General features: G+C 37.3%; 1 protein-coding gene across 1 annotated transcript in view; it reads left to right on the top strand.

The window, feature by feature from the left end:
* LOC136979001 (uncharacterized) overlaps window positions 1-20,089 on the top strand; it is a 28,115-nt gene extending 8,026 nt beyond the window's left edge. Inside the window, exons 3-5 of the mRNA XM_067274880.1 lie at window positions 5,154-5,315; window positions 12,115-15,004; window positions 17,104-20,089. Coding sequence (XP_067130981.1) covers window positions 5,154-5,315; window positions 12,115-15,004; window positions 17,104-20,009 — 5,958 coding nt within the window. The 3' untranslated portion in view covers window positions 20,010-20,089. The remainder of the gene's footprint in view (window positions 1-5,153; window positions 5,316-12,114; window positions 15,005-17,103) is intronic.

The raw sequence follows: 20,089 nt of genomic DNA, 5'->3' as shown, positions 1-20,089 counted from the left end.
GTAATTATTCAACGGGCCAAAATACTCACGTCCGGGGGAATTAAAACAACACGAGTAATTATTAACAATATTTATTAATTCAAATTAGCTACTGATAAAGATAGATTTAGAATTTATTTTATTACGTTGCATTAATGGGAGGACTGAGTTTGCGCGTCTCTTACCGAGGAAACATAATTAGGTGTATATCCTGACAAAGATAATAATAATGATTTTTCAGTATGGAAATCGGTCCGGGCAGAACGTTTAGTCTTCGTTAACTTTAAGTATGAAAATGCCAATTCACACAGGTATGTAGTTCCGAAACGGGAATAAATATATTTGCTACATTTGGTGATACTGGGACATTTTTCTTAATTGACGTATTTCCAAAAATCCAAAAATATAGAGGTCTGTTGCCGAAAACGCTCACTTATCGAGTAAATAGATAGGTAAGAAAAGCCATAATTTAATTTAAAACATAAAAAACAGTACTTACATTTTAAACAAATGAAAAATTGAAACTCGACGTTGTCACCGTGGATAAATAATATTGATTAATAATAATAATATTGTTAATACTAAAGAAAAGAAGCTACCGCGTGACGGTATCAAATATTCGAGCTAAATGGCTGTGTTTTCTACGAGTCCAGTCGTAACTGCGATGCATATTGTTGCTTTTGCGCGTTACGTTCACGCGTTGCGTTCAGTTACAAGTGTAACGCATTAAGTCGAGACATCGCGAGCGATCGACCAAAATTGGCATCGCGATGACGGCGCGCGCGATCGACTTGTTGGCCACCGCTGCTCTAGAGCACTGTATTGTTTTCGCATAAAAATCCGCCATTTTCAATCTCAACGTTCGGTTTGCCCATTACTGTATTCATACATTTTGCGTAAAAATTTAATGAATTATTTTGAAAATTCGTTTTGTTTTACATTCACAAAGTTAACGGTAATTTAAAAAAATAAAAAATGAAGTAAAGACTGATAAAATAACTGTATTTATAAAAACTACACTAAAGGTTATTATTACAATACTTTTTTATATTGATGTCAAATTCCTAAATCCTAGACGCAATACAAATATTACCTTCGGAATTTAGGACTTTCGTGTATTTTCAAACTACCGGGTCTTTTCATTACGCATTAAATTTTTACACAAAGGAGAACCTGGTGCAGTTGTGTAATGTAAAAATTCCCTTTTTTCGAATACAAATTCTAATTTCAGAACTTTCATAATTTGTTGTTAACACCATTTTTACTTTTTTGACTGTTATGTTTACATAACAAGGGAAAGTATTGGAATCGAGTCAAGTTTGACCCGCCGAGACTTTTGTAAATCTCCATCTTGTGAGACTTTCTGAACTAAGAAAAAGATGAAAAAAATAACGGCGAAAATATGCGTGTTTACGTATGTATGTATTTGTACGAGTGGACGTGTATTTGTGTTGGTGTCTATTTCCTTTAAATAAGAGATCGGAGCGACCACTCGAAACATTTGTTACGAGTTTAGTATTTCGGTTGATTTTCTTCGGGTTACGGAATCTAGGTGTGAGCATAAATCACACATGTGATACAGTGGCGTGCCGTCATTGGAAGCGATGGAAGCGCCGATTCCACCTTCCAATGACCTTCCCTTGAATTTTATAAAATATAAATTTTCATATTTTAACGTACTTTGAATTAATTAAAATTAATATTTTATTATAACTGCATTATGTATCTTTTACAAATTTCTATACTACAAGTGAAAAAAAACGATAAGATTGCTATTGTATATTCGAATAATTCGGTTGGCGGAAGGAATGTCGAAACCGGGTCAGTCTCCAATCAGCCAGATTATATAGACATTAGCACATCGCGGTTTACAGTGCACCAACCTCACCCGGTTTAGCTGGTAGAAGCGACACACGCGTAAAGAGTACGCGACTTTATATCCCGGAGCGGTTGTGGGCTGTTAGCCGCCTGCTAGATATTCGGCCACCCTCGCCCGATTATGCGAATCACGAGCAGACTAGATCAACGGCGGGCAACCCGCGGGCCAGCTACGGCTGGCGAAAAGTTTCTATCCGGCCCGCGAGATCTTTAATAGATTATTAAATTGGAAAAATAACTATTAATTAGTTATTTTTCCAATTCTTTGTAATTTTCGAAAACGATAAGAAGAAATAAATGTAGTAATTAACTTTTTATTTATTTATTTCATATTTGCAGACTAAAAAAATTACGAGTCACAAGAAGGCGTCAATTAACTACTACGGCGCGGAAAAAAACGTAAAATTTATTCTGGCCCGTGTTATAAAAAGGGTTGCCCACCCTAGACTAGATTTATAACAACCCAACCGATAGGAGTTTACTGGCACGTTTTTATGATAGTTCTGTATAGTTGACAGGAGTTTAAAAAAACTCCATTAAAATATTTGATATATTTATTCCGCGTTTATTCCGCTCTCCCATCTTATATTACTTACGGATTTCGATGTTAAACCGGTGATATTACGATTTAGTATGTCCCATCTGTAAGGGGATGCAGAAAAAACGTGTACAATTCTAGTACAAGTGTTAAAAATTAACTGTTACTTTGGCAGCATCATTTACAACCAAATTTAATGAATGAGACGTACAGTACATACAATGGTACAAAAAAAAAGCTCTAGAATTTATTTTCCTTAAATTTACGATTTATATATCCGTTGTCATAAAAATTTGTCTTTCCACTGTTTTCCCAAGACTACAGATATTCAGGTACAAAGTAACTGGTTTCGACTTATTTCTACTTAAGAAGTGACTAAATAATTAAGAGATTAGGGAATGGGGACATAAATAAAACCCTGTTGAAAGAGCCAGAATTTTACTTCAACAAAAGCTTAACAGAACCAATCACTCGCTCAGTACAGTGGGAAACTGATTTCCGTGTACACCTGGTATTAAAACGAATTAGTTAGAAAACGAATGACTATTAAGTTTAACATAGTTAGATTTTTACAGCTACGGTGAGAAACGTTTAAAATTTACAACAGCCCTGTGGCGTCCTTTGAGATATACTAGTGATGCGACAAAAGAGGCATTTGACATTGACCGGTATCGGCACCCTCGGGATTTGGCACGCACACACTCACTACACACCTACCTGGACCGTCACTAGTTCCATCCATTAGCTACTCGTATCGAGATATTTGACTAAGTGGATTGTTTTAAGATTTAAAAAGTAAAGACTATTTTATGTTATTTTTATGTACGTTTCTTTACAAAGCTATATTTTAATTATAATTTTCTTTAAAAGTATATTAATACAATCGAACAATACATTGTACCAGGTATGTATATCCACCGCACATTTTATTTCACCGAGTAAGTTTTTATAATTTATTTTTAATTTTAGCCCTTATATCGTGGCTAGCGATTCAGAATGTAATTGTGATATTAAAAATACATTTAGAGAAGTCTACAGTTTTTACTGGCTTATCGAACAAATGAATACGAATGGACCCTAGACCAGTGATTCTTAACAGGGGCCGCGGCCCCTGGGGGTCCGTAAGAAGTTTGCCGGGGCCGCCAAATTATGCAAAATTTCCTTCGGAATATAATAAAAAGAAAATTGATGTATAATCCGAATATCGTATTGAAAAGTGAAATAAGAAAGATAAAGTTTATCCTATTTAGTTTTTATTTATTTATTTTGTATTTCTTCCTACATACAACTTTGTTAGTACAGAAGAAATAAATGTAAATATGCTACTTACACCGCAGTATTTACTTCTTTTATTCCAAAGCAATTTTAAGAAACTATTAATGCTTGGAATTTTAAAAATAATTAGGAAAAATAGTAGGCTTTGAAAATTTAAATATTTTTGCAAAAGTTATGCAAAATCCTTACGACAAGTGGGCGTTTTAGTTTTAGTTTAGTTTTAGCATCGACATTGGATCGATTTATCGACATGTTTCTTATTTTATTTTCTGTTAAAAATTAATGAGTTTTCGTGTTTAATTGTGAAGTTTGAATGTTATTTAAATAGATAATGAAATAATAAAGTTATGATTTACATTTATTATATAAAAAATAAAGCAATAATAAAAAAATCAATTTATTATAGATAAATTATCAAATTATCAAATATAAATTATTATTAAAAAATGGGGGTCACAAAAAAATTATGAAATATTTGGTGGGCGCGAGTATAAAAAGGTTAAGAACCACTGCCCTAGACCATCACTGACGCGCAATTAACTGATTGCCCCTGGAAGTCGGCTTCTTACAGAAACACAGCTTCCCTGTCATCAAATGTCACGGCACGCCACTGATGTGTACTTAACGAAAAACTTCAAAAAATTGCATTCAAGTTTAAATAAACGTGGCGTCCACCTGAAAGCATGTTCCTCAAAATAGAAGACATGAAGAAGCTATTTGACAATTATTAAATTTGACTATATAACTACAACGTTGCCTTATACTCTCGCGATCGTGTTAACTATTTACCGAGTACAACACTTCACGTCGCTTCTTCTTTGAGCCATTCTCCCACAATTAACCAATCGCGTGGCTCAAAACTCCTCATCCGACACGTTCTCACCACACAGAATTGCATGATATTTTCATTTTGCAGTTTAGTATGCCCCTGATGGAAAGCAGAAGACCACCATACCAACTTTAATATTGAAGGTTTCTATAGTAGGTGACATTTGTGAAGAGCCGAGACTGACGAAGCCCCATGGTGATCAAGTGGCGGGACTGTCGTGGTGCAGACGGACATATTCAGCACCAATCAAAAGCGTTACAGAATGATTTTAGTGAGTGTCGAATTGGTGGTGCAACTCTAAGGGAAATAGCACAAAAGTTAGAAATTAACGTAAACCTTCTGATGTAAAAGATCCTCGAGGCGAGCTTAGATTTGAAAAAACGAGAAGTAGGCTGAGGTGTTTCTCTGCGGTAGATATCAACGAAGGCTATCCGTCACCGAGTTATTGCCTTTTGAAGCCCATCGGCGGCAATCGTGGAGGGTGTAGTCTGACTATTGCTGTTTCCATCTCCGAGAGGTGACGACAACCGTACAGTGTTTTCGCTGGTCGATGAAAATCGTCAGTGTCTTCGTCGAGGTGGATGCGTGAGAGAATCCCTCGGGAGAGATCTGTTATGAAATAGACCGGGTGATAAAGATCTTATCTTGCTTAAGCCAGTTGCGCATGAAGTGGATGAAGGGAATCCTAACGAGAGATACACCGGAGACGTTGTGGATGTGTGGTTGAGGATTCCGCATAGAGAGGAGGAATCGGACCGGTGTTTTGACGTATTTGTCGATATCGTTTTAACGGTGCGCTGCGAAAACGAGAGCAGGGTTAGTTTTATTTGCATGCGGAGGGTGCAGCTGTTATTCAGTGTAGTAGGAAGCCGAACTTAGCCTGAGATAGTAGAGTTTGGATGGTTTCGTTGACTTTATTTGATAGAGTAGTTAATGTCGCATGGTGCTTTTCAGCAATGGCGATTAGATCTTGGATGGTTCCGCCAGTTGTTCCTGGCTGGGAAAACTTTCTAAAAGGCAGACAAGTAATCGTATAAATGGAAGAAAATGCTTTTCTACCACAAGCACGCTTCGCAAGGGCATTCCCCGGAGCAGCGTGGTCTTCCCTTTCTTTTCGATCTTTTTCACGGCAGCGAATTATTTCATCTTTGAAAACTACTCAAATTTATGTGTGCTTACGGCATCGCCGTTGTATCCACAGTAGCACTCTTACAAGTCTTGCATCGTCACACATTACCTTTCTTCGTACTGTGACAAACATCAACCATGTCACATACCAACTTCACAAATGTGTCATCCTTCCCATTCTTTTCAAAAGCATCATAATTAAGATCATGCCATCCAGACACAATACCTACGCACTGTACCCAACCTAGTGGTGCTAAGGTAACGGCCGATGGCACAAGCGGTCGAGGTGGCGACCTACGCTGTGGGAGATCCGGGTTCGAATTCGGCACGAGTCGTAAATCCACAAGAATTTTTCCGGGGTGGTCCATCTGGATATGTTAGGCCCGTCCTCACACCGGCACCGCCCTATTGTGGAACTGGCCGAACTCATAATGGGCATGCTAAAAGAGGTTCTCTTAGTGGCCACAAAGCGCAAAAAGTTAAAAAAAAAAAGGTACTAGGCATCCACCTCTCTGCTACCCTCACGTGGGGTACGCACATCCAAAATATACGCAATAAATGTAATCGTTTACTAAACATTTTTCCTGAAAAATAAAAAAAAATTGGAATCTTGTCTCGTCGATGGGTGAGAGCCGGTATGCTACTGCGCCCCGTGACAGAACAGTTATGTGACGTGATTAGTAGTTATATATTGTTTATACGCGGAAGAATGTCTTCCTGGAGGTTTTTTAAAGATAACTGACTCCTATTCTGGCGTTACAGACAGAGAAAACCCGGAAAACTCCCACGGCCAGCCAGCCCATCCTGACAAGGGGCGAACTTACGACCGAACTCCCACTGTTCAGAAAAGGGAACCGCTCGGCCACTAGTGAGGCCGAATTTTGAAATCGACTATAAACGTTTAGTAGCGCCAACTAGAAGAAATTGTAAAAACAAAAATTCAAAAAGTTCTTACTCTACAAAACTTAAAATTCAGAAAATGTCGAAATATTCCTGTTAAAATTTGCGTTGATTTAATGTTCCAAAATAAATCAAATGAAGGTGAATAAAATTCCATCGAAATTTATTAAATTAAAAACCTTCGCATCGCTGCAAACTATAGTTGTATTTCAATTTGCGAAATATTAGTTTGAAATACAAAAACGTCTTTTAACTTTACAAAAGCCACATTATTCGAAAAATAAAGTTAATGGCAACGTTAGATTTTACTGTAGTTGTCCACGAGAAAAGATCAACGAGACAGCGACGAGTTAAAGTAGAAATTCGTGGTCGTAAGGGATCCGGGTTCAAATTCGGTCCGGATATCAAAATGCATCATTGGTAATACGGGTTAGGATTTCAGAAATCTTACGCATTAATCCGAATATCAACTCTTAAGTTAACTCCTTTCCTCACGACTATGCCATTTCTGTCGTGGGTCTATCCACACTCGTCGAGTTTGAAAAATACACGTTTCGTTGGTCGTAGGAGAGAGCGTTAAAAAATAGCGTATACCGTAGGTAATCCGGTTCTTTTCTCTTACGGTTTCCACGCTGGTCTCGACCTTCATCCATCTAAATCCGTTGTCTAGATTAAGGGAGGTAGGAGACGGACGGACAACTGGGAATTTATAACTCTACAGTTTTTTCAAATTACAGCCCAATAATATTTTTAAGGCAATATTTACGAGAATGGAAAATACTGTCCACGTAGTTTACAGTCTGTTGCCAAAATTTTTAACACGTGTTATCATAAAAGCAATTATTCCAGCATTTTTACAAGATTTTTTTAAATTTAAACAAGTCACACGAAGTCTTTCGGACGACGAGATTAGCAACGTCGATCACACGCTGGACCATCCAAATCTGTCTATCACAGATTACTTTTCAAATATTAATAGTAGACTGGTATTAATTAGTACTTGTTGACCATTCTTTCATCCGGGAGGAGGTAAACCACTACTTTTAGTCGAATTAACTCTGATTTCCTTCTATCCGACCAGTGGTATGGTGGCATTCGAATAGAAAAATTGCGTAATCCGAGGTTACCGGCCTGCACAAAATATGCTTTTAAGTGGTATTCCAGGGTTCCGAGTTTAAATATTTGGTCCATTTTTTGCGGAATTTGATTGGTTGGCAGATTACCGTTTGATATTCGGCTGCCAATGATACAGATTTTTATATCGTATTTTCTATTGGTGTCTACTTCACTGATGAATTTGCGCCATTTCGTACCGTCCGAGTATGGCGATAAACGTGACAATGGTAGGCCGAAATAAGCGAACTCTTTATGTGGTTTGCGTTTCAATGTTCGTTATATTATAGTATTTGATTTATATTACTACAAAGGTTATCTTACGTCGGGGTTTATCACACCGAGTGACCAATCTAACACATTTTAGAACTCTTTATTCTTCTAGTGTACGCGGTTTAAAGAATTTTTGAAATGCGTTACATTGGTCACTCGGTGTCGTAAACTTTTACGTAATATAACCTTTGTAAATATAAATCAAATACTATAATATAATACAATGGAAGAGTTTGAAGTGCGAAATAATGTAATAATCTTAACCTTTGCTGTTATTTTTTGTCCGAGCAACGCCGTGTTCGAGTCATGTTCCTCCGATATTTCTATTATCCCTTGCCCTTTCTCATTTTTCTCTCTATATCCCATGCCCCGTGTACTTTATCTGCATTTCGGATTTTTCTCCTACACGACCATTTAAATCTCCACCAACTATAATAATTTCTTCTCTTCCCATTTTTCGTAGCATCTCTTCTAAACTTTCCTCAAAATCTTTCTTATTCTCCTCCACACATCCCGCGTGGAGGAATAACGTGATACCATATTTACTATTTCTGTCCGTATTGCCACTTTTATTCTCATCAATCTATCACCGTTCCTCTCCACCTCTATCTCTTTGCTTTTGTACTTTTCATCCAAAAGTATTCCTACACCATTTCTTGCTATTTTTTCCTCATTTCAGAATAGTTTAAAGACTTCCAATTCTTTCGTAGTGTTCTTTTTTCATCGACTGATAGGGAATGCCACCAGAGAGACGCGAATGAAGGATGGAGAAAACTGCTTCTCCATTCTTTTTGTCATAGGTCGGTGGAGTCACGCACGGGGTTCTTTGGGCTGTATTCTGCCCTTTAAGTCCAGTAAGATCCATTGTGAATTGAAACCAATATGATTTTTACGGCAGGATACCCCGACAATAACATCTTTCAGTCGCCTTTTACATCACGTCATAAATGACGTTTGCATTTTTCACGATACTTTTACCGCGCCTTCAACCTTTAAGGCAACTCGGACAAGAGGTCCGAGTTGCCTTAAATTGACAACGGGAACTACGGAAGGAAGACATTTACGAGAGAAATTTGTGGTTTTTACAATTAATTCTGAATGTCAATATTAAGTGTCAGTTTTATCATCTTTAATAACTAATGTATAGAACACCTACGAGTTACTTATTTATAATTTAATTGTAAATTTGTAAATTATAATGTAAAATTGCCGTGATACTGTCCTTAGTACTATATAAATGATGTACTTGTACAAAAAACTAATTGAAAAGCAGGCAAATTTATAAAACAAAGATTAATCAAATTACTAAAAATATTAAAATAAATTAAAATTTGATTATCTTTCGCGCCGAACAACACTAAAACAACTTCAATAGTTATTGTGGCGAAAGAAAACTGTTGCAATTAATTTAAAAAATGCAGGCAAAATTAAATAATAAATAAATAAATAAAAATGATTAAAACTAAAAGTAATAACCGAAACCGAAACAAAAAATAAAATTAAGCAATTGAAAGTTAAAACAATGCTTTTAAAATTGCTAGATTTTGTGCAACGTAAAATTATCAAACAAAATAATATTTGATAAATTATAAAGAGAAGGGGAGATAATTCTGAAAAGGTTGGAAAACGTCGAATTAGATAAAAATGCTGGATTTGCCGGCATGTCATTTGTCTTCGTACCTAATACTATTTTAAACTCTTCCTATTAAGAACATTTTACAATCATTAACTTATATTAGTCAATAATATTCGCTCAATCAAACTGCAAATACGTAAAGAGAACTTTTGAATGATAAAAATCGTATTATACAACCGTAATTCCGTTTTAATTAGGTTTTAATAACACGATTCTTAATTAAAATTTTCGTAAATTGTCAATATTCCGTCTTAAACAAATCGATAGTTTAAGGGAAAAAATTCGCGTAATTTTCTCGGCAATAAAGTTAAAATTGTGTGTGGCGCCATGTGTTTTAAGATTTTATTGAAAAACGTTTTATATTATTAATTATTAAAAATGGCATAAAGCTTAATTTCGAGGGCAGAGACGAGTTTTATAAAAAATTTCCATTAAATCCCATCTTACACCAGATACGACACGTGATTTCCCTCTGTCTCCCGTCCCCTCCACCTTTAACCACCAAAATTTAAATTGTATCGAATCCCTAATACGCAAATATCTCTGCAAAATTTCAGAAATTTGCCACAAAACGCACGGTAGTTATTAAACTTCAAACCGAACAAAGGAAAACCGTGCCCCCATACGTACAGTGAAAACCCTATTTATTTGTTTTTTCGTCTCTCGACGATCGACTGTGACGTTTTATCAAATTATAAAGACGTATAATTTAAAAATTAAAATACTTATAATATTTAAAACGTTATTTTAATTGAGACGTGTCGAGTGTTCGAAGCGATTATTTACCGACAAGTAAATCATAAATTTCGCATTGAAGACGAATGCGTTAACACCAATCGCGATAAAATTTACGGCGAAGGACCGATGACCTAGGTGTGATTGACGTCACAAGTAACTATGGATTCTTAGACACACTTTCATTTTTATTCTTTTCCGAGTTGTATCCACATCATTTCCTTTGTAATTAAACAATTGAATTGTTGACATTGTTTTTCGAGAATAAGCCGGTAGATTATATCCGTGGTTTAAAGCCGCGCTACACGAGAGGAATTACTTTTGTAAGAAAATATATTTGTATATTTTTTGGAAAAATTAAACTCTATTAGACACGCGAAGACCGGGCAGAAAATTTCGGCTCGTCGATGGGGCCCGAACCGGCCACCGTGTGTACGCGTTAAATTCTCTAGCACAGATTTCTTATATAATAAATAAGTTAATTAACTCGAAAAACATCCACCGAACGTAACACGCGACTTCGATAATAAATAGTAAATCTGAAAAGACAATTGATTTAAGCGTCGTAAAAAGGAAGTTCTATCTATACGTCTACATCCACACGACAGAGGGAAATTTCCACAGAAATTCCGCCTTTATCTCCCGTCGTTTTTCTAACCGGATATTGTACCAACTTTGCGATATCGACGGTTTTTGAAGAGAAAAAGAAACCTTTCTCTTAGTATTTATCGATTTAACGACATAACTGCTTATGACCCCGATATAAGGAATTGGATAAACAGCCGTGTCGGTGGCGCGGCCACGGATCACCTTCCAGGTAAATGTTTAACCTGTTTTTAATCGGTGAGAGTAACGCTTAAAGTAAGATAACTCGTTAATTGGACGTAACGTCCAGAATTTTCTTTCGTAGAGAGTGAAGTTTGCTTTGTATAGAAAGTAACTCAAATAGAAACGAGAAGATCTTTAACACCTGTAATAAGTGTTTGATCCCGGAACACGAGAAAAAGGTAAAATCGTTGTTTATATTATTTCTCCTACGTCCGATTCTATCGATAAATTAACATAAAATGATTTGATCTGTGAAAAATCTTTCTATAATTCGAATTAAAATATTTATTAAGTATTAAAATACACACGGCGATTTCGTCTTCCGTCGTTAAATGTGGCAAGAGTCGACTTTCCTCATTGCGTCATTTCGTCCTTGAACAATTGTATATTTATTTTTAGTTGAAAGAACGTTCGGATGGCTGTCCGTATTGAAACAGACAAACTTATATTCTTAATCATTCGTAGGCCCGTTTTCCCTCTTTCTGAAGATTAATTCCCCAATTGTTTCGTAGATTGATTAGTTTATTTTTAAGGAAGTATATAAGTAATTGGAGTTGCAAATGTTCATCGGCACAATTTATAGAATGCCAAGTAAATTAAAAACAATAATAGTAAAATATATTTTGTAGTTAATAAACAAAAATTCCTTGTGTATGTTCTATTTACATAGATTTAGCTTCAGTATTTGAAGGTTTCTTTGTCATCTGTATACGTGCATAAGCTTTGTGTGAAGTTAAAATTTTACTCGTAAAATAAAAACGGCAATTGACCTTGGAAGCGGTATCGAGGAAAATTGTCACGACAGTTTTGCAAATTGGAAGTGACTAGAAGCTACCGTGACGATAATAGGGCTGTAAAGACGTTTGTTATTACCTTCCGTCGTTAGAAGACTTGGAAAGTGCCGAAGACGGATAAAAATGTGATAGAACGACGTATAATTTACATTAGCCATCTCTTTAAAATTATTTACAAAACATACAAATTAATGCCACTTAAACTCTTTCTCATCAGCGTGTCATTCCTACAAAACGGATTAAATGGAAGTTTTCTTTGCAGAATGCCACGGAGATGAAAATGAAGAACTTGTTCGACTTCCTCGTCTGTATCGCTTTGACTCAGTGTTGCAACGACGACTGGAATAGATGGAAGATTGTCACGTGTCCTCCCAGTTTTCTTCGGTGGGACACCAGAACCGTTTGTATTCAAAACGAAAACGTTAGGGTCGCTGTTAACGTTCACTTCTTTTTAATCGATTGTTACAGGAGAATTCCGGATCGTCGTAACATCCAGTGTTTGCAACGGACAGAAAACACTGTGTTCATAATGCGCAACTGTTATTCTCAAAATTTTAGTATCAATAAATTTTTGTCTGGTTTCGTCATACGCAACTTGGAAGTTACATTCACCACAGTCGAACAGAATTATTACAGATTGCACATTGAAAAGATGCCATTTGTCAGGAACATATCCCTGTCCGGAATAAGAACCGAAGGATCATTCGATCTGACGTTCGATTTCCAACCCGTCATCTACTCGCTACAAATATTCAGATACAATTTCACTTCCTTTACGCAACCACCATTTAAAAACCTGACAAATCTTCCAATTTTGCAAATAGTAGATGGAAATCTGGAGGATCTTCAGGAGAATCTATTCCAAAACCTGAACAATCTCAAAATACTAACCTTGCACGATAACAAAATAAAAGAGATTCCACGTGGATTCTTTAAAGATCTCACACTGTTAAAACATCTAGATTTATCCGATAATCAGATCGAGAACGTCTCGGAAGATCTCTTTTCCGATCTCTTCGGCCTGGAAGTGCTTCGGATCAAAAACAATAAACTGACGGTTCTTCCGCAAAATTTGCTCTCCTCCCTCTCTCACTTAACCATCCTCCAAATGAGTGATAACATTGGAATAACAAACTTACCCAAAGGATTCCTAAAAGGCTTGACACGCTTAGAAGAACTTCGGGCATCCAGGTGCTCTTTGGAACATCTGGAGGAATCTTTATTTTCAGACACAAGATCCTTAAAATACCTCATTCTAGATTGTAACAATATTACACGTGTCCCGGAAGCATTGTTTAATAACATGGAAAATCTGCAACTTTTGTATATGAGTGAAAATAAATTATCGACTTTGCCACCGCGAGTATTTTCTAACCTAACGAGGCTCGGAGTATTACACTTAGCGTACAACAAACTGAACCATTTACATAAAGATATCTTCAAGCACTTAGCGACACTGATAGTGCTGCGATTATCTGATAACGATTTGTCCTCTTTGCACGAAGATACATTTTTACCTCTTTTGAATTTGAGGGAGATAAACCTATCAAATAACAACTTTGAACGTTTACCCGCAAAATATCCTTTTGGTCCTAGCAATTATTTGAAAACTGTAAACATCAGCAACTCGAATCTGAAGACTTTTCCTAATATTGATTGGTCGAATAACAACCTGACTGAAGTCGATCTATCCCGCAATAAACTCCGGGAAGTCACTCTACCCGTGTTTACCAAGAAGCACACCAAGATATTGCTCGACCACAACAACATCTCCACCGTCTACATCGACTATCGACGACATTCTAACAGTTATCCGGTGTATAACGTCACGGGAAACGTCATCGAGTGCGACTGTCGAATCAGACAGTTCTTGCGATTTCTTCATTCTGACGAAAACGCCGTCCGCATTTTTCCAGATTCCAGTATCCTGCGATGCAATGGACGTTCCGAAAGGAAACTGACAGAAATCTGGCCCATTTACAGTGTCTGTCCGCAAAAAGAGAAGTGTCCTTCGTTATGCGATTGCTACCTGACACTAGAAGATCAAATTGCCATCGATTGTTCTCATAGAAATTTGTCTAATTCACCCGCGAATCTTCCCGCGAATGCAACATTTGTCTACCTGAACGACAACCACATTGCCAATCTGTCCGAAGTGGACGGGACTACGTGGCAAAACGTCACCCATCTCTATCTTACTAACAATTCGGTGACGTCACTGAACGATTGGGTAGTTCCAGAAAATCTCCGCTATTTGGCTCTAGATGGAAACAAGTTGTCGGATTTGCCCCTTTCTTTGATGAAGCGGGTGGAAGATTCGTCAAACTTCAGCATCTTTCTTTCCAGAAACGAGTGGAAATGCGATTGTCACTCTGTCCTTTTCAAGAAGTGGTTTACGCGGAATCTGCTTAAGATCCGTGATTCTGAGGACGTAACCTGCCGGAGAGTCAATAGAGTTAACAATTCCGTAACGCATGAGCTAATACAAAGTATACCGCTGGATGTGTTCTGTCTAAAGGAACCCGTGTTGCCTCTATGGCAAGTGATCGTTCTTACAGTTTCGGTAGTGTTGTTGGTGATGTTAGCCATGCTTATAGCGGTTTCTTATCATTACAGACTCGCTATATTGGCTTTTCTTTACAGTCGAGACGTGTACTTGCCGTGTTGGAACAGGGTCCTCGACGACGAGGAAAAGAAGTACGACGCTTTTGTGTGTTATAATAGTTCCGATTCAGAGTTAACCATGGAGATGGTAAATCGACTCGAGCCCACATATCGCCTTTGTATTCACGAACGTGATTGGTTGGCGGGTAATCCTATTAGCGAAAACATCGTGTATTCTGTGAATAACAGTAGAAAGACGGTGATATTGTTGTCGCGACAGTTCTTGGACAGCATGTGGTTTACTGTAGAATTTCGTGTTGCATACAACAGAATGATGCAAGATCAAATTCATCACCTGGTGTTGGTTTTGGTGGAAGAATTGGAGAATTCAAAAGAGCTGGAGGAGGATCTTCGTCGTTTGCTGAAAACCAAAACTTATTTGAAGTGGGGAGAAAAGTGGTTTTGGGAAAAATTGAAATATATTCTTCGAAGATAATAAATGAGAAAATCAGTTGGGTGGTTGCTCTTCAAATAACAAGCCAAGCTATTTCGCTTTTTGTGATTTGCCTGCGATTAAGTCACTTTGGTGTTATGCCAGTGTTATGGAGCACAATAAACACGATTTATAGAAAATCGCGATTTCATTTTTTTTTTATTTTTATTCCTTTTCGGTATCGTAAATTTAGGTTAAAATAAAAGAACGGCGAGAGAGATGGCTACTTCACTACAATAGGGTTGTATGGCAGCATAGAAGTTGACTAAAAAAATCCACTGGTTAACAGATTAATTTAGTCATTTTATCGGGTCAGGACAACGTAAGCCAGTTTATGTAAGAACAGACAAATTCGAATTTCGTAAGTGGAATGTCTTCTTTTAAATCTTTGTGACCTGTTCTAAGTGCAGAGAAAGGACGACAAAAGATAAACTCCCCGTTCATTTAAATAACAAATTTTAAGTTTACTGATTATATTCTCTGTGGCGCGAATTTTTATAAAAAGGTATGTTTGTTTGCTCGAATCTCTCTCTCTCTCTTTAGATAACACGGCTCGTGTTAATTAAAGAATTGTGTTTTTTCTAAAAATATGTTCGATCCATTTTGATAAAACTTTGCCATATTCCATTAATTACGCCCACGAATCCAAAACTGGTATTAGAAAATATCAGTAACGAGTTGCTTAACTGTCCCGGCAACCTTTGGTAGCGCCATATGTTACGATCTTTTATTTAAAAACTTTTTATATTTTTAACTATTAAAAACTGGCAAAAAGTTTAATTTTGAGGGTAGAGATAGGTTTTATTAAAAAAAAAAAACCACTTGAAAAAGCTAATAACCAGAAAAAATTTTTTCGATCCCATTCGAGATAGTGTTGTAACTGAGATTATTCAATATTTCAATATAATTCATACAATATTAAACATTAACACGATAAACTGTAAAATCTATCTGTACCATCGTATTAATCTACCGTTTCATCCTCGTTGGCATCTCGAATTCCCTCTCCTGTCTTTAACCGTTAAGATTTAAAAGTTTACAAGTGTGTTGGAGAGTTTGTTAGTTCGTTTTCTTCTCGGTTGTACTCAGCGTGCATCGTGCGTTTCATATCGCAATTTGCGCGAAATCTTCACGATTACAGTCCATTAACGGAAGCACCACGACATTTATTAGCAAAACGTCGTGGTTTGTTGGTGCAATCTTCCATTATACATTGCATATACGCTAAGGCTGCACGAGGAATTTGCATATCCTGCCAAGACGTCCCTTTAAAAGAAGTATGTGAAATATATCTAGCAATCTTCAAATTTTCCACGGTTTTCAAGAAAGATACAAAACTTTATCTATTTATAGTTGAAGGTTTCCGATAGGGCATTCTCTCAGTCGAGATTCCAGCCCACAGCTTTTGTAGAAAAATTTTTGTTCCAATTATAACTGGTCCTAAATGTATCTATAACTAGTAAAAGATCGAAAAGTCTGGTGGTGATACTCAATTCCTCTCGTATCGTGTAAAACAGCTTGTTTAGAATCGATATCTTAAATTTTATAAAGTACTGTATTATGCTTCTTACGGCATATGTTAAAAGATTCCTTGAAGTCGCAACTGGAAAGCCTATAACAATCAATTAACCAATTGAAACAGAGGGTTTTTCAGTCTATCGTTTCTTTCGCAGATTTCCAACTTTAAAATGTCGCTATTATGAACAAGTTGTTTCTGCGTACATAAAACGCATGTTGGCATAGGATTGTTACATTTCACGTACAGGTGTTTTTGGTTTAATTCAACGTCGTTACGTTTGGGTTCATTACACGATCTTATTAATATTTCCTAAAACTTAAGAAAGTCATTTCCAAATGAAAGTCATTCCAGAAACATCATTACAACTGACACAAAACTCACAGTGTTTTAGACCCTCCCTATCCAGCTGCTGAGGTACAGTACAATGTGTAAAATTAAGATATCGAAACGCTCACTTCTTTCATACCGTATTGACTCTATCTGTTAAGCCAATCAAAGAGTTTGCTGATTCATAAGCAAGTTTTGCAGCATCCAGAATTACATTAAAATTTTATTGGCTCGAAATTGTTTAAATAAAATAGATCTGTTCAAACAGCAACATATATTAATTTCGTTTCAGATGGTGCAGAAAATCTTCTTGGTTCATCTGGTGTTCCTTTGCACGTCAGTTGAGGGGCAGATCATCGTCAGCGACCGTTTTGGTTACGTCATTACAGAAATGAATCGAATGGTGGAATGCGGATCGAACGTTACTTCGTATCTCAACTACTTAGACCGAGCCATTTACGTGGTGTGTCGAGGAAACATTTTTGACGCCGAACAGCTTCGCGTGTGCACTAATTTTAGTTACTTCGCTTCCGTGATGTTAAGAGACTGCGTCCTTTCTTTTCCCGATGTCAGAACTTCTCTAGGAGATGAAAGAATCGAGAAATTCTCTTTGATTTCCGAGGACGTTCCACCGAATTCGCGTGTCACCATCAAGAACCTTCCGAATCTTCGCGACATCATTTTATATCATATGGAAAACGTCACGTACACTTTAGAGGAGTTACGCAACGTTGAAAGGATCGATGTTTTGCGCGTGATGACGGAAAGATTTCCCAATGGATTACTCAATGGTCTCCCATCGTTAAGAATGATTTACGTTGTATTAGGAAGAATAAAAAGTTTTCCAGAAGATGCATTTCGAGGATTGATTAGACTCAAATCTTTACATCTCTTCGACAATCGTTTAGAGGATCTTCCGGAGACTCTGTTCCGTGGATTGCGATCTCTAGAGGAATTACGTCTGCACAGAAATTTGCTGACGTTTCTTCCTCCCGCAATATTTAGAGGACTGACAAACCTTAAAAAGCTTACTTTAAACGACAATCGCTTAAATACTCTTCCCCCTTCTTTGTTTGCAGATAATTTTAATTTGATCTTTCTGAACATGAACAACAACAGCTTCGGTTTTCTACCGGAAATGCTATTGCAAAACGTCTCAAAATTACAGAGATTTGGGGTCTGCAATTGCGACATCAGTGACTTGTCCCCGAAGATATTTTCCTCTTGTTACGACTTAACCGAAGTTCGAATTTGCGAAAATCGAATCGATCGTCTGCATCCCGATTTGTTTTTAAATAATGTGTTCATCCAGGAAATTTATTTACATAAGAACCGTTTGCAAGAATTGCCTTTCAACGTGTTCCGTAGAAACAAATGGCTGACGAAACTGGATTTAAGCAACAATCTCTTAACCGGAATTCCCTTCGAAGTGTTTGAGGACATTCGAAATATTGTAGCATTATTTTTAGCAGCCAACAGAATAACGGAGATAGAAGAGAGAAAGTTTGACATTTTGAAGAATCTGAAAGTATTGAATCTGAATAACAACCCCATTCGATCAATTTCGGGTCCGAGACCGTTCGGAAGATTGCCCGGTTTGACAAACCTGGGGCTTTCCAACACCTCCTTCACAGAGTTTCCCCGAATCGACTGGACGGCGTATAACATCATGCTGCTCAGTTTGACACAAAATCGTCTGTCGATTCTTCACACCGAACACCTCCCTCCGGATAATCGCTCTGTAATTTTATTGATGGACAATAATATCACCACAGTCGAAGGGAAAATCACCAAAAATATGAATAATATTATTCTTTTAGGCAACCCTTTACGTTGTGACTGCGCTTTGAGAAACTATATCGAAGAGGTTCAGTTTTCGAGATTCGGTCGATCGCTGCTCTGCTACTCTCCTTCTGACTTGAGGAACAAGACTTTCGAGGAATTGGTTCCTTCCTACGTGGTTTGTCCCGTTGTAGAACATTGCCCACCGAAGTGTCGCTGTTACTTATATAAAGGCTTTTCGGTCATGGTGAATTGTTCTTTCTCCAATATTTCCCACGCTCCCGCAATACTTCCCGAAAACACCACAATCGTTCACCTGGAACACAACTCTCTTTCTACAATGAAAATTACGGATAATTGGTCTGGAGTGGATGAACTGTACTTGGACCACAATCGTTTAAATCCCTCTGAGCATTGGACGTTTCCTTCTTCGTTGAAAGTTCTCTCTCTTCGATACAACAGTCTGCAAGATTTTCCTGAAAAATTTTTGCAATACGTAAGTGAATCTTTTTATATTCGAGTAGACATTAGAAACAATGCCTTTTGGTGCAATTGTTCTTTCAAACCTTTCAAATTGTGGTTGAATCGCAACGTTCGTAAGATAATGGAAGCCGAAGAAGTGATGTGCAGTCGATTGTTGTCGGAGAACAACACCGTTGTCGTGTCTTCCGTATTGAATTTTCCGGATGATGCGTTTTGTTTGCCTCCTTCGATCACAACGAATATTCCTCTAATTGTTTCCGGTTCCGTTGTATCTTTCGTAGTCATTTTAATATTGTTATTATGTTTCGTTTTTCTGAAATACAGAAACACCATCTTGGCTTACGTGTACGTGCATTTGCCTTCGCTGTACTGCTGCAAGATTTCCGAACTGGACAAAGATAAAGCGTTCGATGCCTTCATTTCTTATTGCGCCAGCGACAGGGACATGGCGTTGTTGCTGTTAAAGAATCTGGAAGGAAAACCTCCCTTCTTCAAGGTGTGTATCCACGAGCGCGATTGGATTCCGGGTCATTGCATAATATCTCAAATAGAAACTTCGACTAGAAACAGCAGAAAGACGATTTTACTTATATCCAAAGAGTTTTTAAACAGCGTGTGGTGTCTAGCAGAATTTCAAGCAGCCTTGGTGCAGTCTCTAGAGGATAAGACGGAGAGGATAATTCTCGTGTTGATAGACAATTCGGTGCGTGACATGATTCCTACGGATATGCGCGAGTTGCTCCTCACCAGAACTTATTTGCTGTGGGGCGAAAGATGGTTTTGGGAGAAGTTGAGATACTCGTTACCTCATTACACGCGTAACGAACTGCTTCGTCATCAAGTTCGCGAGGTTAATCGAATGGTTGAGGAATTAAACAACGAATCTGCACTCTGATACGTTACATACGCAGTCGCAATTTGTATCGTTGGGAACTTAGTTTTAACCTTTCAGGATGCGACATATTAAACTGCTAT

The sequence above is a fragment of the Centruroides vittatus genome, unplaced genomic scaffold (genome assembly GCF_030686945.1).
Source record: "Centruroides vittatus isolate TY-2023 unplaced genomic scaffold, ASM3068694v2 contig_566, whole genome shotgun sequence".
Lineage (NCBI taxonomy): Eukaryota > Metazoa > Arthropoda > Arachnida > Scorpiones > Buthidae > Centruroides > Centruroides vittatus.
The sequence above is the reverse complement of the archived record's forward strand: the minus strand, read 5'-3'. Positions and strand labels throughout refer to the sequence as shown.